Source organism: Zingiber officinale, chromosome 8A (assembly GCF_018446385.1).
Source record: "Zingiber officinale cultivar Zhangliang chromosome 8A, Zo_v1.1, whole genome shotgun sequence".
Taxonomy (NCBI): domain Eukaryota; kingdom Viridiplantae; phylum Streptophyta; class Magnoliopsida; order Zingiberales; family Zingiberaceae; genus Zingiber; species Zingiber officinale.
In genome coordinates this window covers 28,156,301-28,178,905 of record NC_056000.1, presented here as the reverse complement: position 1 = coordinate 28,178,905, position 22,605 = coordinate 28,156,301, and the positions used below count along the sequence as shown (strand labels likewise).

The 22,605-nt window shown below is 36.9% G+C and overlaps 3 protein-coding genes across 4 annotated transcripts; 2 read left to right on the top strand and 1 right to left on the bottom strand.

Annotated features, from left to right (window-relative positions):
* Positions 1–304: 304 nt before the first annotated feature.
* Positions 305–1,351, top strand: LOC122010642 (zinc finger MYM-type protein 1-like). The gene has a single exon (XM_042567155.1). The coding sequence runs from the start codon at positions 305–307 to the stop codon at positions 1,349–1,351; it is 1,047 nt and encodes a 348-aa protein (XP_042423089.1).
* Positions 1,352–1,420: 69 nt separating this feature from the next.
* LOC122010641 lies at positions 1,421–2,677 on the top strand. Its single transcript, XM_042567154.1, has one exon. It carries the CDS (start codon positions 1,421–1,423, stop codon positions 2,675–2,677), a length of 1,257 nt encoding a protein of 418 aa, XP_042423088.1.
* Positions 2,678–14,040: 11,363 nt separating this feature from the next.
* On the bottom strand, positions 14,041–18,716 carry LOC122008189 (phosphatidylinositol 4-phosphate 5-kinase 2-like). Of its 2 annotated transcripts, none has more exons than XM_042563819.1 (8): positions 17,197–18,715; positions 16,936–17,103; positions 16,659–16,824; positions 16,286–16,396; positions 15,962–16,155; positions 15,770–15,879; positions 15,586–15,685; positions 14,041–14,787 (listed from the first exon to the last, which is right to left on the bottom strand). In XM_042563819.1, exons 1-8 carry the CDS (start codon positions 18,333–18,335, stop codon positions 14,481–14,483), a joined length of 2,295 nt encoding a protein of 764 aa, XP_042419753.1. In that variant the 5' UTR covers positions 18,336–18,715; the 3' UTR covers positions 14,041–14,480. The 2 variants fall into 2 exon arrangements, with proteins under 2 accessions (XP_042419753.1, XP_042419754.1); XM_042563820.1 differs by having other exon boundaries at positions 14,560–14,783; positions 17,197–18,716.
* Positions 18,717–22,605: the final 3,889 nt, after the last annotated feature.

Below are 22,605 nucleotides of genomic sequence, written 5' to 3'. Positions count from 1 at the left end.
ATCATATCATTTATTCCATGAATAGACTTATCATATAATTTACACCAATATTGTATAATAATAATATGCATATAAAATGAATCATCTTTATGATAAGAATTAAAATTAGATAGTCATATAATTAGAAAAATATGTTTTTATAATGTAAACATTTGACTTTATATCTCTACCAAGGGATCATTAACTCTCTATCAATTTCGTTTATTATTTGTTTTTGAATATAAATTGTTGAAAACAAATAGTCATTAATTAGATGATTATGTTTCTGAAATATTATGTTGATGATAAATTAGGTGAAATAACAATGTTGAGGTATGTTAAGAAAATACGAGATGAACCTACTTCAAACAAGTCATCTCCCCCTCCACCACCTCCTCCTCCTCCGCCTCCTCTACCAGCTCCTCTTGATGCTGACTCAAATGAGTATCCTAGTGATCCTGGGCTAAGAAAGCACATTCTTGAGTATAATGTTAATGAAAGGGAGATTGTTCGACGTTACTATTTGCAAAAAGGTCCTTTTCAACCTAAAAATCATGAATTTCCTTGGCGTTCTTGTCCCAAAGAGAAACGAAGATTTCGAGCTATATGGTTTAGTCTTCATCCTAATTGGCTAGAATACAGCATTGCAAAAGATGCGGCTTTTTGTCTTTATTTCTATTTATTCAAAGCGGATCATGGCGGTCAAAGTGGTGGTGATTCTTTTGTTACTGAGGGATTTAAAAATTGGAGAAAGAAAGAAAAATTTAATGAACATGTTGGAAATCAGAGCAGCATTCACAATAGGTGCATGATGGCGGCTTATGATTTAATGAATCAAAAACAACATATTGAAACTTGTTTGGTCAATCAGTCTAGTCAAGTAGCTATCGATTATCGTGTTCGTTTGACAACATCAATTGATTGCATAAGATTTCTTGTGCGTCAAGGATTAGCATTTCGTGGTCATGATGAATCAACAAACTCACTCAATCATGGTAATTTTCTTGAATTGTTAAGATTTCTTGCTGACCATAATGAGGATATCAATAGAGTTGCACTAGACAATGCTCTCTCAAATCTCAAATTGACATCGCCTGATATTCAGAAAGATATTATCAGATCCATTGCTTATTTAACCACTAATTCTATTCTTGGAGATCTCGGTGATAAATTATTTACTATATTAGTTGATGAGGCTCGTGATATATCTGTTAAAGAACAAATGGCAGTTGCTTTACGGTTTGTAGATGAAAGGGGAAATATTGTTGAATGCTTTCTAGGCATTGTACATGTAAGCAACACTACTGCCTTATCACTTAAAACCGCTATTGATTCTTTGTTGTGCCAACATGGATTATCTATATCTAATTAACGGGGGCAAGGATACGATGGGGCTAACAATATGAGAGGAGAATTCAATGGCTTAAAAAGCTTAATTATGATGGAGAATCTATTTGCTTATTATGTTGATTGTTTTGCTCATCAACTGCAACTTGCATTTGTAGCTGTTGCTGAAAATCATATAAGAATTTCTACATTTTTTGATGTGGTTGCACAATTGAACAATATTGTTGGAGCGTCATGCAAGCGAAGAGATATACTTCGTGAGAAACAATTTGAAAAAGTTATTAAAGGAATTTGCAATGGTGATATCTTCACTGGACAAGGTATGAATCAAGAGATGACATTAAAAAGAGCTGGGAGCACACGTTGGGGTTCACATTATAATACATTGTTAAGTTTGATACATTTGTATCCTTCAATTATTGATGTTCTTTTATTTGTTGAAGAGGAGGGAAAAGATCACAAGCAAAGGGCACAAGCAAATAATCTGTTGGAATTGATTGGAAAATATGAATTTATATTTCAGATGCACTTAATGAAGAATATCTTGGGAGTCACGAATGATTTGCCGCAAGCTTTACAAAGAAAAGATCAAGACATTGTAAATGCCATGATTCTTGTAAGATCAAGCAAACATCAACTGCAAACTATGAGAGATGATGGTTGGGATTTGTTACTGAATGAAGTTTCTTTATTTTGTGTTAAGTATGAGGTAGTCACCCCGCACATGGAAGACTTGTTCGTCTTTCATGGGAGATCACGACGAAATATTGAAGGAAGGACAAATCTTCACTATTATCGTGTTGAAACATTTTATGAAGTGATACATTTGCAACTTCAGGAGTTGAACAGTCGCTTTAACGAGGTGAACATGGAGTTGTTGTTGTGTATGAGTTGTCTTGATCCATCAAATTCATTCTCTGCTTATGATAAGAGAAAATTACTTCAGTTTGCTCAGTTTTATCCATCCGATTTTTCCCCAATGGAGTTAATGCATCTTGAGCCCCAACTTGATAACTTTATTTTTGATATGCGGAGTAGCAATCAATTCTCTGAGGTTGTGGGGATTAGCCAGCTTGCTAAAAGGATGGTTCAATTGAAAAAACATCGTTTGTATCCTTTGGTGTATTTACTTTTGAAGTTAGCATTGCTATTACCTGTTGCAACTGCAACTGTAGAGAGAGTGTTTTCAGCAATGAAAATAATCAAAACCTCACTTCGAAATCGGTTGGGAGATGATATGGTAAATGATTGTTTGATACCATATATTGAGCGAGATGTGTTTGATACCATTGATAATGAAGCTATTATTCAGCATTTTCAAAATATGAAATCTCGAAGAGTGATATTGTAAAAAATATATGAAGTTCATATATAACTTTTTTATACATTTTCTGTGTTGTATTATTTTTTTTTAATTTGTTGAATTCGCCCCCCCCCCCTAATTGAAAATTCTAACTACGTCACTGCACAGACGACAGTATAGTTCAATGACATCATGTCTACTATCAGCCAGTAAGCAACCAGATCTTCACAAGGGAGGGTTCAAAGGGTAAACCTACCTATCCTATACTTGACTCAACTGTTGAATGCTATCACATTCCCTGTTTTCCATTCATGTGGGGGATTGTTGGAAATGTGAATGGAATAAAGAGATGGAGACGAAGAGACTCTATTGTGCATGAGTTTAGTCCCACATTAGAAGTCTCTTGCCTTTATTGTTGGTTTAAATTATGACACATGCATTGACGTTGTAAACATATGCATGGGGAGAGACTCTCTCACGCGTGAGTGCGCAGGGGTGGATGCAAATCCAGGGCCCGGATTGTACCAAACCAAGGTTGACTCGTGCGCGAGCACGACTTGTGCATGTCGAATGCCGGACCGGTTGAGATAAAATTTACCCAAAAGAATGAACCAACATATAGCCACTTGAATCTTGCTCAAGGATGTAATGGAAGCATTAATGTGAAATTAATACTGATTCCGTAACGTCTCGACATTAATAGCGGCATTAAACTCATTAATGGTGATTTCGTAACGTCTCAGTATTAATGACGACATTAATCTCATTAATAATGATTCTGTAACGTCTCGACATTAATGAAGACATTAAACCCATTAATGACGAAATTAAACTCAGCATTAAATGATCATAATTTGATCATTTATTGCAGGCAAGATGAGAGCTCTTATATAAGGAGGCTGGATCTTAAGCAAAGGGAAGGTAAAAAAAAAACGAAAGCAAAGCGAAAGCAAGAGAATTCCTCCACCTTCGTTCCCTGATTCTTTTCTCTCAGTCGTGCATCCGCTCGGCTAAACTATTTGTGATAGCACTCAGGTGCATTCTTAGTTCGCCATGAACAACCAGTGCTTGGTTGCGTTCGTGGTCTTGCCGTTGTATCCTGAGAAACAGACGATCCGAGAAAACCTCGAAGCACAGCCGGAGGTGGGACGAATCTGTTTCAAGGAAACTGCGTCGATCGCAGGCCTCGGTCCGGTGCTCTGTTTGTCCGCTCGGTTGGACTCTTCATTTGCTGGGTCGGCCACTCGCCCTTCTGATCTGCCCGACTGGTCTCCCGCTCTGCCTGTCTATCCTTTAGTCTGCTCGGACGATCTGATTGTTCAGACTCTGAGGTCAGAAAAACCAGCCCCTGTTGGCAGCCTGAGATTATCTGCTCAGGTCATCTTAATTGTGAGTTAAATTTAATTCGAGTATTTAGATTCAACTAATTTTCTGTAAATCTCCGGCTATAGATTGTTTGGTTTCCAACAATTTATTTATCAATAGTTTCTACAACTATTTCAAAATAATTTTGATAAAATTTAATCATTTTTTCATCAAGTTGATAAAAAATAATATAATAATAGTATGTATATAGTAATTTAGATTAAAATAAAATAATTAATTTTTTACATTATAGTAAATACTCAGTAACCATTACCCAATGTAATAATTAATCGTACGATAATATTTAATTATTTTTCATGATAAAAAATATTTTAATATAATAGCATGTGTATAATAATTTTAATTAAAATAAAATAATTATTTTTTTTATATTATAATAGTTATTTGCTATACTTGTAGCAGGTACTCAATAACTACTAACTACTGCACATTGTAATAATTAATCATAGCTACTTTATCAAAATTAAAATTAAAAAAGTGATGATATTTTTGAAACATAGAGCTAGGGGTGTAATCAAGTCGAACTCTTGGATGTTTGAATTTGACTCGTTTATAATCGAGTCGAGTTCGAGCTTTATTTAACGAATATATTCATGACTCACGAGTTTATTCGAACTTTTATCGAGTCTAAACGAGCTTAATAAATATAAATTATAAATTTAAATATTCATTAAAAATTAAATTATATATTTTTAAAAAATTATAATATTCTTGTTAAAATTTATAATTTTATTCTAATAAATAAATTTAATATATTTATCTATATTTTTCATAAGTAGAGTATAAAATCTATAAATTCAATATCAAAACTATTATTTTTTTTATTTAAAAATTGATTCATGAGCTTAACGAACATGTTCACGAGCTAACGAGCCGAATATTGTGAAACTTGAGCTTGATTTGTTTATCTTAACGAGCCTTATTAAACGAGCTCAAACGAACTTTTATCGAATCGAACTTCGAATAGTTCACGAGTGACTTGGCTCATTTATACCTCTACATAGAGCATTATTTATTTATTTATTTATTTTTATTTTTTTTTTCGAAAGAGATCTCCATCTGAAGATTCGATAAATTTGGAACGACATTTGATATTTGCCCAAAAACAAAAACATAGCCACATATAGGCAAACCAATGGAGTCAATTGAAATAAAAGAGAAAGAGCTTTCAATGCCCCTCTCTTCCATTTTCAATTGAATTCTAGATACCAGCACTAACCCCCTGCCGACCTACTTGTCATTAATCAAAATCAAAGACGCCAGCAGCAGCAGTTAGTGCAGCCAATTGCTCTGCCCCTCCAAGCAAGACCAGCCCCACTGGATCGCCGGCCAGTGTCGGCAGTTCTGCATCTTTTTAAAAAGGAGGGACAAGACAAGGAAAGACAATGACTTACTTTTTCCCAATTTATTTCCTCCAAAAGCACCGCCAACGATGCCTTCAAATACTCCACAACGCCATCTTGTCCTCCAATTAGTTGGCTCGGTTCCTTCCCCTGAAATAGAAAGAAGCTAAGGTCGATTATCAAAAAGATCTATCAAGAGACAAAATCCCGAACTGAACGGAAAAAAAAAATTCTGATCTGTTACCATCTGAAGTCAGTTTCTGCAATGGCATATCCCTTTCATGATATGGTCGTGCTCTAACATTAAAAGAAATCATGTTGCCCATAAAAGAAATCACAAGCACTTAACAAAACATAGAACGACACTCGCCGATGAGTTGGTGAGAAGGTTTTCCAATAAGGTGAAGTGCCCGTCTTAATTACTCAGCTTGTCTTCCACTTAGTTCCTTTCCTCCATTTCGTGCACCAACTCCAACTCACTTGTATCCTTCCCTCCTTAGATGACTATGTAAAATACCATGGAGAGAAACTGTGTAAGTTGGCCAAATATGAGTCCTAATTGATTGAGAAGTCAGTGATGGGGATATGTTGTCTGCCCTCAATTAGCTCCCCTTACCTGCATGACATTGACTTCAAGGGTAAGTGCTGAGATTGACATGAAACTAATTGAAAAGCCAAAACAAGGTCATGTTGCAAGCTTCCAATCTCAGAAACAAACAAACAAACAACAAAAAATTTATTGAGATGGCTCAGTTTGCCCAGCTCTGAGACCAGCAGAGCCATCCAGTACTACTCTATGAAAAGAATAACGATTTTGTGGTTTCATTTCCTTCTCTATTGTCCTTCATCACTGTTACTATCAATGGATTTGCTCTCCAGTACTACTCTATGAAAAGAATAAGGATTTTGTGGTTTCATTTCCTTCTCTATTGTCCTTCATCACTGTTCCTATCTACTAAAACTTATTAAGGATGGTAATGTTTACATGCAACATATTAAGACCACAGCTATTTGGCTTTATTAATAAAAATAATGAGTACTTCTGTATCAACTAAATGATCCTTAGAAACTTGAAAAAGATTATCAAGTTTGTTGTATGATCGAAATGCTACAGCTCTGAAGATAAAAAAGGTGCATCAGTCAACAATCTTGCTTTCGTAATTGTTTACTAATTCGGAGTCAAATTTTCGATCACTTCGAGGAATCTTGGCAGCCCATAAACCATAAAGTTGAATGACAATGCTTAAGGTGATCAAATAGATACACTGACATAACAGGGAAAGATATGGTGAAACCTCGTCACCACACCTTTATATGCTTGGCTAGCCTACTTTCTGGTAGCTACAGGTAATACCTTGAATAACATAAACCTATATCAGCAATAAATTAAGGAAGACTCAATATTAATATTAGAATTCTGATCATTTTTAAAATGTCCTCAACATTTAATATATTTTTAAACATCCCTTAAGATTTTGTTAATGTCCAAATGCAAATGCCGACCAAAATATATATTTTACTTTTCTAAATTATCACTAAATTTACCATGAATAGTGGGGCATACATTGACAACAAAATAAAAAATTTAGGAGAGATCTTGATGTTAGTTAGAACCCTAGAATCAATCATATGATGATTGTTGTATGGACTCATTGTATCATATTCCTGTGTATATAAAGGTATTTCTTTTGGTTATTATACTTACTTGTATTGGTGCCTAATAACTAAGTATAATAATGTCTTTGAGTAGAAGGTCCTTATCTATATCAATCGATTGGTTGAATCGATAGTGAGATGATATAGAGAACACTACTCTTAATCATTCCTAGTCAAGTATTAATATTCAGGGACAATGTTAATGCGAGGAGACTAGCATGTAGGTCAACTCGATGACTTGATCTCACAAGTCATGGATATAGAGATATCAAGTTGACACATGGGTATGCATTGGAGAATGTATACTGAATGACCCGCCATGAGAAAGTATCATGGATCGTTATATGAGTGTCATATACTTTCTCATTTGGCTATTAGTATGACTATTAGTCCTTGGACCTGAAGTCACCATGGTTCCCTACATAAGGAGTTGCATACTTTGGCTTCGTCAAACGTCACCCATAACTGGGTGGACTATAAAAACGATTATTGGGTATGTAACAAATTATGCGGAGGGATGTGAGTGATGTAGATGGGATCTATCCCTCCTATATAACGGGAGTGACATCGTTATACTTGATAGAGTGAGACCACTAAGTGCATGGTCATACCCAAATGAGTCAATATGAGATATTGAGCTCATTTGATTAGAGTGAGTCTACTTGGAGTTCAAGATTTAGATTGATTAGAGGATGACACGGTCTATGCCTCACATTGATCAATTTAGATGTCAAGGATAGAAGGATACTTGTCATATATTGTGAAGAGTCACAATTAGTAGTCACAAAGGTGATGTTAGATCTCAACATTCTTGTAACTTGGGTAGTAATGATGTGTTGCTAGATACCGCTCATTACTTATACTTCTAAAAGGGTTTAGGAGCATTGCCAACGTTACAAGAACCTATAGGGTCACACACAAAGGGCAATTAGATGGAGATTAGGTTCATTTGATGAACTAAGAGGATTAGGTTCATGTGATGAACCAAATTAGATTAAGAGTAATTCAAATTAAACTAATTGAGTTGGACTCGATTTGATTCATGTGTTCAATGGATCTAATTTAGATTATGTTTCATTGAATCAATTTAATCAATGAATAGAGATTCATTATATTAAATTGATTTGAATCAAATGGTTAGATTTGATCAACCATGGGAGAGAAGTGATCAAGTTTGACTTGACTTGAGAGGGAAGATGAAAGGTCAAGTTTGACTTGACCATTGCCACCTCATTTGTGAGTTAGCATTAAGTGGGCCAATAATGATGTTCCACATCATCAAGGTTGGCTTATGTGTGTACCACATCATGAGGGAGATCAAGAATTGTGACTCTTGATATCCCATGGAGGTTTAAAACCTCTCCTTGAAGTGGCCGACCACTTTAACTCATTGTGAGAGTTTCATTTTGTTTTGTAACTCCATCTTTTTCCTCCTTGCTTTCTTCTTCTCTCCCTCTCCTCCACCTTGGCCGAAACCTCCTTGAGTGCTAGCACACTTAAGAGGTTTTTCTCCACCTAATCGTTCGTGTGGATATACATAAAGGGGTGTTCACTTGACACCCTTGAGATCCAGTATCTTCTTGGACGAGCGGGATAAGCGAAGGGCTTCGCTACAAAGGTATATCTTTCTTCCATGTAGATCTAAGGTAGATCTAGGATTAGAGAAACTTGTACATGAAATTATGAAATTTTTATCTTCGCACGGATCCGGTGGCATGGGACTTTGGGGTTTCCACAACGCAAAAAGTGATTTTTGCGGCTCGAAAGTCCCGACACTTGATACTAATAAAAGTATACATTGTAGGGTAGTTCTAAAAAGCTACTGAACTATAGAGGTATTGCCATAATTTGGGTTCAATTTTGGCTTTTTTTTTAGGCTTGTAACTCTTCATTTCTAAGCATTTGGATTTTGTTTTGTTTAGTTTAGATCAATAGTCCTCAGTCTTTATTAGATGCTTTCATCTCTAATTAGCTAAGAAAGAAGACAGAACTTTAGTCCTGTGGTTCTATAAAACCTGTGCTGGCTAAGTAAAGTAAAACAACTTAAAGGCTATAGTAAGCCCTGAAGAGCTGTGGTAAAAAACCAAGAACTATACAACGGTTATAGAGGCTCTCTACTAGGTGAGGCTCACTGGTACGATCTAGAAGACTACACAAATACTGAAAGGCTTAGACTCCTTTAATCAGAACAACTACAATAGGAATAAAAAAAAACTACAAGCCTAAAATAAAATTAAAAAAAAAGGGCCAAAATTGAATCCAAATTTTGGTATCAGAGCCAGTGAACTTGGAAAACCTATATATGTGTACAACTTCTACCTCTGTTAAACATCTTGAGTATTTAGATCTTGCCCTACAACCCAGACATATAGTAACTCTAGATCATAATAAACACACTTGTTACATAAGAAGTAAACAACTTGGTCATCTTTTACACTCTGAACAACCACACTTAAACTGGTATTGCAAACTTAACTTACAATAATTACAAAAGGTACTTACAAGATATTAGTAGGGATTACAACTGCCAGAAAGAGGAGATGAGAGGGAGATTACAAGCTCTTGTAACTTATTGATTACAAGTGTTTTTGATGCCTCTTGTCTGCAGAGAGGCTCTATCTTTATAGGAGAGAAGAGAAGGGGCTAGAAGAGAGACATGGCAGATAAGCTCTAAGACGGCTAGTGTTGTATGAGCTCAAGGATTACGTTATTAAGTCCACTGACATCATTGCATTCGTCATGAAGGCAATAAGTGTTTGCTGACGTCAGTGCTTCCGTCAGATGTCAACTTTCTATCATATTGATTAAGTTTGCTTCTTCCACTGAGCCAATGGAAGGTGGTATTGTAGAAGTAGAGGCTATTGAAAGAGTTTTTTGTTTATTTAACCATGCCAAATTTTTCTTTTGATAAAATTGACATAAGTTTTGATGTTGTGTTGTATAAGAAAATGGGAAATGAATTGTCCCACATGTTTTTAACCTGTATATTTTTTTTGTGAAGGTTTCTTCGGCCAGCCTATATTCACTTGGATCTTAATAGGGATCTCATAACCAAGAACTTCCTTGGAGAGAAGCCCGCCAATGTTTTAATTGTTCTGATAAGGGCTTGGGGAAAGTCACTCTTTATCTGGATGAGAGATATAATCTTCGAAAGTAAGTAATTGGACATTGAGTCCTTAAACATCAAGTTAATTACATGTCTGGCTGGTTCTATTTGAGTAGCGAGCCATTCAAGAGGAGTACTGTCCAAAGTAGCTAAAATAGAAGTTTCTTTTTCTTCAAGTAAGTGTTGGATAATTCTTCCGAGTGTATTTGGCAATAAGAGAATTAAGCCTAATTCGTGTATCCATAATTGATGTAAAAGCCCATAAGTCATAAGTGAGTTTGGAGTAGTAAGTCTTCCTCGATAATTTTTTCTCTGAAACTTTTCCAGATGCATATTGGCTTGTCTAATAGAATATAGAAGTTGGCATCGACAACCTAAGTCAGTAAATTTAGAGCATTGCGAAAACTGTTTTGTACACAGTGTAAGTAATCATTATCCCTAGGGTAGGGTTTCGACGAAACTAGTTTAAAGCATCTGCAAGTTCTAAGAAAGTTTTATAAAATGAACTATCTCCTAAAGTACGTAAATATAAAGTGATATTTTCTAGAAGGACATGTAGTGAGAAGAGCTTATCTTTCTTCTTCTGGCTTGTAGTATTTCTAATGACTGATAAATAGTGGTCTAAGTGGTACAGAAAGAAGATATGTATCTTGCCTTGTTGGGCTTGTAGTAGAAGAAGTGGCTGCCATTAAATAAGTTTTATCTTCTTGTATTTTGTTATCTAAGTGAAGTGATGGGCTTATTATAAAGTTGAGGCCCAATTTTTCTCATAGTAAGTCATAGTCTTCATTAAGTGAATAAAACCCCTTATAAGGCGGTTTATCTTCTTTTGAAAGTAAAACTTTCACTTCATCCCAATTATCATAAAGATCGAAATAAGGCCCAGAGAAAATAGCATAGCATGAGAATTTCTTCCTAAGTGGTTTTTGAATAGTTGTTAGGAAGTAATTGGAAAGAGCATTGATAATAGATATCTTTTGGCTGGCTATCCCATGCGAAGTAGGAATATTCCAAATATTGTCAATTAAGCACTATTGTATGCTATCAAGTTGAACTCGTAAAGGAAAGTCAAAAGTATCGTCCTTACAGGAGAATTGAGGAAGTTCTTGATTGCCAAATTTCATTGTCTTTTTGGTAGTCATAAGTGTGAACTCTCTTTTGTATAGCCATAGCTGCAAAAATTACTAAGTTAATAATTGTGATAAAGTATCTGCGAGAGAATTAGCACTGCCTTTAATATGCTCCCACTAAATTTTAAGTCCTTTATTAAGAATGACATCTGTAAATTTTATCCAGTGTTTAGAGCCTAATCCTTTTCTCGCTTCTTTTGTCTGTTAACTATATTTTACTATAGCCTCATAATCAATTCTTATAGTAACTTCGTGCTTATTACAAATAAACAACAGGAAAGCTTCTAAATAGTAAATTACTGCTAATAATTCAAAATCTAAGGATGTAAGTCTCCCCTTTTCTTTATATTTTCCTGATGTATATCTACACAAGTGTTCTGAAGTTTTTGGGTCATACTTAGATCTTTTATTAAATAAAGCTCCTTCCCATTCTGTTTCACATCCATCTGTTTCAATGACTAAGTAATCAGAGTATAAGGGCAAAGTTAAATGGAGTAATTGGTGGACCATTACTTTGATTTGTTTTACTAAGTCAATATCTTGTTGGTTAAAATATCTTTGTCATGTTTGAGATGTTTTATTATACAATGAGCCACTAATTTTTTCAATATCTTTTAAATAAGGTCTTGCATAATTGAGTAATCCTAAGAATGATCTAAGTATTTTGATATCTTCCATTTTATCTGGAAATGCTAAGATTTTGCTGGTGATATGAACTTGAAGTGTTATCTTTCCTTGACCGATAATACTGCCTAAGAATTCAATGTAAGGAACTGTTAATTTCATTTTGCTTCGAGAGACAACTAAACCATGTTTTTCGAACAAGTTGAAGATTATGTGTAAATGTGCATAATGTTCTTCTTTTGTTTTAGAAAATACTAGAATATCATCAATGTATACACAGGTGAAGTTTGTAACAGGTCTAAATATGTCATCCATTTTTCTTTGAAAGACTTGAGGGGCAACTTTTAACCCAAAAGACATTACTAACCATTCAAAATGGCCTTCGGGGCAAGAAAAGGTTATCCAAGGGATTGAATCTGGATGCATTTTGACTTGTCAAAATCCTGATTTCATATCAAATTTAAAGTACCATTTGAATTTTTGGATTTTATTGATTAATTGATCTTTATTTGGTATTTTGTACCCGTCTTCATGATAATTATCATTTAGTCTTTTGTAGTTAAATATCATTCTAGACTGTGCTCTTTTCTGCTCAGCTCCTTTATTGACTATAAAAGCAGGACTTCTATGTCGAGAATCTGATCTATGGGTAGCTTTTAATGTCAGAAGTTGAGTAATATGTATTTTGCATTCTTCTATTTCCCAATTTGAGTATTTTAATTCTTGAGATTTAATGGTTAAGTCTGAATTTATGATATTTAGTTTAGAATAAACTTTATCTTTTTCTCAATATTTAGTGGGATTTTCACCAAGAATTTCTATTTTTTTTAATCTAGAAATGATAGCATCTAATGTGTCTTTCTTACTAAGTAAAGTATTTAAATAAGAGGGTTTAAAGCAATCCTAATAGTAAGTATCTGGTTTATGGGTAAAATCCAAGTCTTCTAAGTCTTCGTTATAATCATCTTCGGGGCTCCAAGAGCCAAGTCTATCAATTTTCTTGTAGTGAGAGTGATAATTATGAGATCCATATCACTCACACCTGGATAAAGGCTGATTTTCAATTAAAGACTTTGGTCATAACATCTAAGATCTTTACTGACCTAGTTGGACCTCTAGATATAAGGAATATGTACCTATACATTAATTATTATTTAGAACAAATGATGCATTTTAGTAAATTAAGATGGACTTAGAAGACTAAAATGAGGAAAGCCTAATTTACAGGGCCAGGACGAATAAAACACAATAAGAACATTATAATATTTAGCTGTCTTGTAATAGTACCTATGGTAATTGGTTTCAAGGGGGAAAAAAAAAGTAAGTTCACTGTACCTATGATCACCTTGTGTTTCATTATAAAAAGGAAATAAAATAAATAAGATGGAGTAAGTAGTAATGGTATGGCGTCAATAGATCAGACACAGAGTTTGACCTCACAGAGGGAAAGGTAAAGTGATCGAGAGAGGAAGGCACTGCTTACGATGTGCCTGTCAATCTTCTACTCGAACTTATATATGCTCTGCAGCTTTGCTCCATGGCTGAAGTGGTTCCGTAGCAAAGATCGAGGTTGCCGTTTGCTTATATTATTTTTCTGAGAAATATTATATAAAATTAATCTTAGCAAATAGTATAAGCTTTCAATTTGAACCTTTTTATTTTTCAATAAGCAAACCAAATTGACTGTTTCATCCTATCATTCTTTGACAGTCCAACTAGTCGAATTTGAATTCGTTGGAAGTTCTTAACTATTCTTGACAATAAACCCCATCTATACGCATATTCTGAAAGTTTGCTGACCACAAAGCAAAAATGAGAGATTAAAAAGAATCTGCACCGCGAAAGCAAAACATTCACCCCCAGTCAAAGAATTCCAAAGGCTGGTCCGGTCACACCTTGAAACAAATTAAAAGGGCAGAGAATCAGAAAAGATCAACATACTCAAAAGAATCTAACAAAGAGATTACTAGAATAAGATTGAAATGCAGACGCAAAAGAGGTAAGAAACAGCACTCCATGTCTCCCTTTGTCACTCCTTTTGATGTCGTTCTCCTGCACTTTCTCCAACGCTGAATTTAGCCCTCAGTGCAAGCTATTGTACATCCTCTGCAAAAGCTACACCTCCAACCATTTAATTTTAAGTACAAGAAAAGCAAAGATTACGTATGAACAAGAAATGGGAGACATGACATCTGATTTTTCAACATCAACCAACTGTACATGTTATTATTCAATGCCCCGAGCAAGAGTTTGCTTAAAAATCTCTCTTTCATATGAAGGAAAAGAGAAAAGAAAATAAAAGAAAAAAAATGGAATACAACTCTCACTCGTTCCAATAAACATTTACATAGAATTTTTCCAGAGCTGAGCTAGAAAATTCAGCTTCATCAAGAGATCCACCACCTTGTAGCGGCAGCCTTAAAATTGATTCCATCACATCTATGATCAGAAGGTGTTTTCCTCTTGCAGTACACTGCAGCTTAGGTGTTCTTCAAGCTGCAGCTACATGTAACATCTTGATAATTACTGTTAGCTGAGGTGCATGGTAGGCCAATGGCCCTTCCTCCCATTAGGCAGCTCATAAGCTTTGTGAATGATGCTCTGTGTCACTCATCTTCCACAAAGATTCTGCTTATGAAATCTTGGAATCGTCTCGAGTAGAGCTTTGGATCAACTGCTGAGATGGAGTTGGGGTCCGCTTGCAATGATTTGTAGGCATGCTCCAACTTCTTGGTGATATCATAGTCCTGGAGTATATCAATAATCCCAAAGTAAAGAAACACGTCATGGAGCTTGCCATTTCGAAAGAGTGGGGGCAAACCATCCCCAGCTACCAGAAATAGCTCAGACTCGCTTCTTGTAATATGCTCGGCAATCGCTGGCATATTCGACCCCAAACGGCTGAGTGGCTTTCTGATCATAACAGAAATATTCAGACATCACAAATACTGATTAAAATTTCTGACATATAAAAGTCACAGAAAGCACTATTTTCAAAAAGGAATAGTATTTATTTAAGGTATGATATTTAAGATATGTTGTGCTCTCTTTTCATTACATTTGCAGCAAATACTAGGACCCAATGAAGTAATTATCATCTAGTGTTGGCTAAGTAGATGACAGTGGAGCTACATCATGATGATAACCAAATCATTACAATTAATATTTGTAGGGTCTGGAGAAGAAACTAAATCCAAGCAGCTCTAGATTTAGTTGGATGGCCATGGAAGAAAAGCAGATTCTTAAGTGATACTAGTTGGTGGCTGAATAAAACAGCAGTTTTAGTGGGTAACAAATTGCCAATGAAATGTTTAGAAGCACAAAAGATTGTAAATAAAAACAGCTTTTTAGAAAGAATGCCTTTAATATAATGTTTGTAAAAACTAATAAACCATATCTTTCATGATACAGACAGTTTATATCACTCCACAAGTTACCCCAGGAAAAGCTAGGCCACATTCACAAAGGTGTCTGGATCCATCAAACATCAAGTACAATAAAAAGGCATCCAATTCTCAAAGCCATATTAAGAGGCACAAACAAATCTCAACAACAAAAAATGCTTCATCGAATAAGATTGGATGAAACATAGCAAACATGACCATTATGAAATTGTTCAATTCCAAAGAGGAGATAGCATTTCCAAATAATTACTGCTAAAATTTTCATAATCAGAAAACAAACATAAAACTCAGCTCCAGTAGTACATACCGGCTGTCAAGAATCTGATCCATATCTTGATAGGTTGACACTCTAACCGAGTCAGAACTGGTGTCCCCACACTTAAATGATGCTTTCTTGCCAAATATTTCTGACAAAACATCCTTGTTATGATAAGAACATTGTCAACCTACCTCTATGAATTTTTCATGATTGAATTGAATTATTAACTTACTTGAAGAACCAAAGCATGGTGAGATATCATCACAGAAATGAACTCCCACTAGGAGACTGTAATCCATAATTCCCTCAGCTTCTAAGAACTCACAGTCTCGTTTGATTTGTCTAAGTTATTAATTCTATCAGATCAAAGGAGAACAAACTTGACAAAACCAATAAACTTCCAAGAATTAGAATGTGAACTTACTTAAGGAGCTCTGTGTACCAAGATGTATGGAGGCAAAATACAAAGTTCAGATCAAGATCCTTGAGGGTTATCGTCTCATCAATTTGTTCCTCGGCCTTCTCAGTTGTGCGTCCATATGATGAACCTTTTAAGTCAAATCTTCTATGTATGCGATATTCTGAGCAGAACAAATTACCCATGACAACGAATCGCACCTGGTCCCAGAATACATGCATAAAATTAGATAGCAAGTGATACATATAGCAATCTGTTCAAAAATACATATAGCGATCTGTTCAAAAATACCACGCAAATCACACAAGCTTATGCTTAATATTTTAATACCTTCTGACCACCATTTGGTTTAATGCAGTGCACACCATAGAATCTGGTCACTAATGAGTTTGAATACTGACATACATGACGGTAATAACTAGGCAACATCTTAATCAGTACCTGAACATGTATTGCAGAGCAACTTAAACAATTAGCATCAAGGTAATTTATTCTAGAAATAACAATCAATTACAGCCTTAAGTTGTCAAACTAATCAAGTAATTGATGTACAGATTATAAAAGAAGAAAGTGCTTGCAGAATGAATAGCAGAACAGGTCTTAAACTAGTAGTATATCAATATCATAATTCATAAGTAGCACTCCTAAACAATCAATGATTTCCATAATTAAATTCCAAGTGGAGGGGTAATAAATAACTAACCTTCACTTCAGATTTTTTTACTGTTTTAATCATAAAGCGATCGTCCTGTGTCAGAAAAAAAAAACTCCCACTCTTCCCAGGAGAAGAGAACTCCCTCAGAGCATCATTCCCACAAATAGCTAACATGTAGTCAGCTGGATCCACTGAAAACAATTTCCTCAGGTGGCTACAATTCAAATTACAAATTAATATTTTCATTACCTCAAAGTGCCCATTCATTGGGTTAGAAATAGTGAAAATAGAAAGATGATTGATCTGATCATTTAGAATTATAAACCTGAAGACCATAGGGCAGTAATCCTTCCAGCGGAACTCAACTGACTGGTGTGGCGGAGTATGCTTTGATCCCTCCTGAGGAAATCTTATCCAGAACTTCTTCATTGGATCAAAGTCTGATGTCTTCAGTTCCCTCAAATGAGCTGAATCCGGCTTTCCAATTGAATAACTGGTCAAAAAATCAATCAACAAAGTAATTCAGCAAAAGCATTGAGAGGACAATACCAGCATATACATATTGCAAAAGTCTTACACCATCTACCTAATCCCCAATTGAAGGTTTAGCATCAAATCATAGTTCTTGTGCCCCTTGGATATTGTGTGCCCTGGCTTCTTTGCCTCCGGAAACACCAAACAGCAGGGAGTTTGTTGCCGCTGCACAGTAGCAATGAGGGCGCCACCTGTCTGGTCCAACAATGACCCTTCTCGGTAAAGCATTGATGCCTCAAAAGTGTCAATGATATCGCAAGTGATATCCCCGGCGTCACCGTCCGACTCCCAGATGCAAATCCTGGGGAAGCTCTTTTCTGCCACAGAGATTCTCCTCGTGGCTCCCCCATTGTCAACGGATGATCTCTTCCTTGCTACCGGGGACATTGGTTTGACCGGCATATCGTCCAACTGAGACAAGGAGTTCGTCTTTCTAGCAGTCTCCTTCCGAGCTGTCCTGGGCGCGGGATAGAACGTCCCGTTGAGGGGTACGCCTTCGCTGCTGCTCCAGGTACCAAAATAGCAGCTGCCGTTAGGCCAAGTGAAGACGCCGCTGCCGCTGGGGACGCAGTTCTCCAAGTGGCCGTCATACCGCTTACCGTTAGCCCAGATGAGGGCACCTCGGCCGTTAATGACGCCAGCCTTCCACTCGCCGACGTACTGGTTGCCGTTCCGCCACACGTACCGACCGTGGCCCTCCTGGAGGTTTCGCCGCCACAAGCCCTCGTAGTAGTCGCCGTTGGCGTAGGCCTTCCTGCCGAAGCCGTGTTTGCGGTCGGCGACCCACTGGCCACGGTAAGTATGTCCGTCCGCACCGATGAAGGTACCGAAGCCCTCCATCCGCCCGGAACGGAAATCACCCTCGTAGGTGGCACCAGACGGCCAAGAGAACTTCCCCTTCCCAGAGGCTTTCCCCCTCCGCCACTCCCCTTCATACATACAACCATCTGACCACAGGTACTTCCCTACACCATTTGGGGCGTTCCCGGAGAACTCCCCAGTATAAAGGTCCCCATTGGCCAGCGCCTTCTCCAACGCCGCCTCGCCGTCATCAGGACCGATAGTTGGGACCCCTATCCTGCCACCTGCGCCATGAGATCTGCTCCCACTCTGAGCCAGTAGCCACTCTGCCTCCTCACCCACCGCATCCCCGCCGTCTCCACCGCCGTCCTCATCAGCGAACCGCCGCATTCTATGCCGCACCAACGATCACAAGGCCTGAGCCTCCGCCGGCTGTGACGAGCATTTCTTACCCTGAAAACGCCGATCCAACGCTTTCGTTCGCCAGCTCCGCGTCAAATCCCCCCGAAAAAATCACGCCAAAAGGAAGCAACTCGAGTACAAATCACAATCCACAACAACAACCACTTCAAGAATTCATCAGAAAAACCAAAAAGGATTGACAAAGAAATCAAGAAGAAATCGGAGGAGATGTGTCAGTCGCCGCTACTGCTTTCCTGTAGCATAGGCAACCTCGCCGCTGCAACGAGTACAGAGAACAAAGCGAGGCAGCGATCTAATATATTTAATTTAACGCTGAAATAAACCTCTTATTTTATATCTTGTTTAACGGCATCCTCCCGATCTGTTCCAACTTATAACTGCAGCCTCATCGCCTGTTCCATACAAAACACAATCCCGACAAAACCCACACTCTTCACGGCAAAAATGAAAAAACCACTTTCTTCGATCCACGTGTCAGCCAAGCGTGCCAATCCTAGACAGCAGATCCTGCTTAGTTTGTAACGGTGTTGTCCTGTTATAATCAAATATACCGCGGTATCTTCGTTTTGGGCGTGAGATCACTAAAGCGGATTACGTGACACGATAATAAGTCATTAGGTGAGATCAAATCCATCATTTTTTGGTGCGTTTAAGACGAGCGAGGGAGATGATTGGAGGAGGTTTTAATAATGTGATTAGTTGAAATTAAATTATAATGCTATGTGAATTAAAATGACGTAAGCATGACAATAAGGTGAAAAAAATAAATTAAAAAACTCTAAATTAATTTTATAAAAAATAAAAAAGGCATCAATAAATTGAACTTTTCTATTGAGGGCTAGAGAGACAAGTTAACTCTTATGGACTCTTCTTGAGCTAGAGTTTGAATATCTTTACAAGCACTTCGATAAATTAAAATACTAAATTTTGCAATCTCCGCCACTAATAATTACGACTTTTTGAGTGAGTCGATATAGTACTACTATGTTATCGCATTTACTAAGAGAAGGAATCTAAATTCATATTGGAGTGGCCACTAAATTGATCCACTAATGAGCAAGGGGAAAAAAAAGAGATGGCTAATGGATGTTAGTCAAAGTGGAATGTCGTATTCCAACATTTGAAGGCTAAATGAAAGACTCGACATCCTAAATTGAGGTAGGATTCAACTCCTAAGTTTAATGACCTTTGAGTGGTCATTTAACAAAAGAATGTCTTTAGTCTCCTTGTTAAATTTGCATGGATGAAAGTAAAGGCAAAAAAAAAATATTTTAGCCATAGTGATGAATTCCCATGACAATAATTACTATTTAATAAGAAAATTATTTATAAATGTTTGTAGTGATTAATTTACTCAACAAACTTTTGAGTGGTAGTCCTATTTAACTTAGTTAAATCTCAAGTTGTCTATTTCATCTCATCCACCTACACTATTTAATTATTTTAATTTACCTCACTAGTCAATTGATTCATTTTTTACTCATTTGGACTTAGTTCACTTACTTATTTAACGCATGTTTGTCGAAAAATAAAATTGATTAAGAAAATCTACAATTTTATCAAATATAATTTCTTTGGCTATATATATAGTAAAAGATTAATTAAATATAAAATTAAATAAGCAGCAAAATATATTTAGGTTGGGAATGTAGCTCAAATGGTAGAGCACTCTCTTGCACCGGATGGGTTCCATATTCTGCATCTCCATATATAAAATTAAATTGATTTTTCTTATGTGTATGCACTGAAAATGGAATTGGGTAGGACTTTTTATTTTTATTTGTTAGATTTCTTTTTACAAGAAATAATAATATTTACCCTTTGAAAATATTAAACACGCATGACATCCTCAATAAATATTCTAATTTACGTAGATCATGTTAGAACAAAGATAAGGTTTTTTAGCGCAAATTAATAAAACACAACCTTATAATTAAATATAATCAAAACACGCAATTAATATAAAATCTCAAATTTACTCTTAGGCGGGATTTGGTACTTATTAAATGAAATGAAATAAAATAAAATAGGAATGCAAATTAATGAAGGAAGCATTCTAAGTGACATATTTAGTTCCATTCTTGTAATTAGTTGCAATATAAGACAGATTAACTAGGTAATTAAGAAGAGGAGAGACAAGAAGACAAAGAGAAGAAATAGATGAGTGAAGAAGAGCAATGGATGAAGAGGAACTAGTAGTGTGTGAATAAAAATGAGCAACACTAGGGATGATGATATCCTTCGTTCTTAACACCATTTATTATATCCCTTTTCATCCCTATCTCTATGAGATATTCAACTTTCATCTTCTTTTCTATATCTGTCGAAGGATTAGATATTCATACCCTTCCTAAATATATTATTAATACTTAAATTAACTAAAATTAACTTTGACACAAACTAAGGAAACTTAAATTAACTATTATTATATTAAAAAATGGTGCAGGATGCTTTTGTAAAGTGTAAAAAAAATACCCATGTCATTTTTCAAATGACATTTTTTTTCAAATTAACTACAATAAAAAAATCATTGAGAAATATTTTGCTTTAAGTCTAAAACACTCAAACTACATATATTGTTTGATATAATAATATTGGACTTCTCTATATTTTAATCAATATTATTTTTGACAGCTAGGAATATCAATTTATAATTTTTAAGATAGAAAGCTGATATATAAACTAGTTTATGCTTTAAAATAATAAAACATTTTAAAATTGCAAGTTTGTAAAAATCTTTATTTCCCAAATAATAATAATAAATTTATATTTGTTCATTTGTCGATATTAAAAGAATGACCTAAATTTAGAAGAGCTCTCTTAATTATCCATACTATTAAAAGAACATTTTTTTTAAAAAAATAATAATAAAATAATAAGTTATTCATAATTTGATATTACTTTTCTATTTTCTACGCTACACCTTCTAGCAATTTTGAACTTGAAATCGCCTTTGATTAAGATGATTATACTATTTGATCCGGATATGTGAGAGGGTCAAAGGCAATTAAGAGAAGGAAGAAGGGTATTTTTGTAATTGGGCATTTAGGGTTTTCTTTTGGTGATTAAGGCAAGCACGGGGAGAAAAAGAGAGGAGGGGGGGATCCGCCGCCAGCGACAGAGGAGAAGGGGTTTTTGGTGGTTCTGCCGCCGCCACATAAAGGAGAAAAAAGAGCTTCTTCTTGATCCATCTTCAACGACATCGGAGGAGGCCGCCGGCGACGATCATCTTCGAGCCACCTCCTCCCTTCTCTCTCGACATCGTGGCCTCTCGCCGTTGTTGCCGGCGCATCTCGCGTTTCCGCCGCCACCGAGCCGTGGCTCCATGCCATCGCGCCCTAACCGACAGCATCGTCTGTTCCTTCTTCGCCGGAACCGGTCGCGGGCCGCCATCTCCTCTTCTTTTCCTCGCGCAAGCAGCGTTCCGCCGACAAGCATCACAGTGAGTTCTCCATGCCTCCACCCCCAGCGACAGGTGCCGCTGCTGCCGGCTAGCACCGCCTCCTCCAGTTGCAGCCGGCTTCCCCCACCATCACTACTACTTCCGGCGACTATCATAGACACCGTCGGCGTCTCCAGTAGTCCCAGACACCTCCTCCACCGCTGCCGGCACTTCTAGTGGCCGTTGCCGACGACTACAGCGGGTACTGCCTCCTAACAGCAGTCCACCGCCATCATCCGTGCGGTAGTTCGCCGCCACCCTCCGAGCAGCCGCCGTTCAGGTATCGTACTATGTATGTATGCCGGCCTGCGAGCCGAGAGTGTATTCGGCCTTCGTGCCGCTGTTGTATTCCGGCCTGCGAGCCGAGATTGTAGTCGGACAGTGCGTCATCCTACGGATCCATATCGCGTCAGGCTCCAAGCCACTGGAGCCAACTACTCACTGGGCGGACATATATCTACTATTCAGAGTCGTGGCGACTCGGTCAGTATCCCAATCAGTTCATCCATCCATCCGAGGGCGCCCCCCTGGGCCAGGGTAAGTTCTCGTACTCGGTATCTGTTCATTTTATTGCTATACTATTATGCGGTTACTTATACGTCTGTGGGATTCGCCTCGAGCACCGAGGTACCAGAGACCGGGGAAACCCGGTCGCTGGATACAGGTACAGTTGACCGGAGGAGGACTTCTGACGATCTGGTCAACGTAGAGGACAGCTCACCACCGGGTCAAGAGGATGCGGTCAACCCTCCAGACACGTCATACCGGCAGGTTCGTCTTCTCAGCTTCCAGACA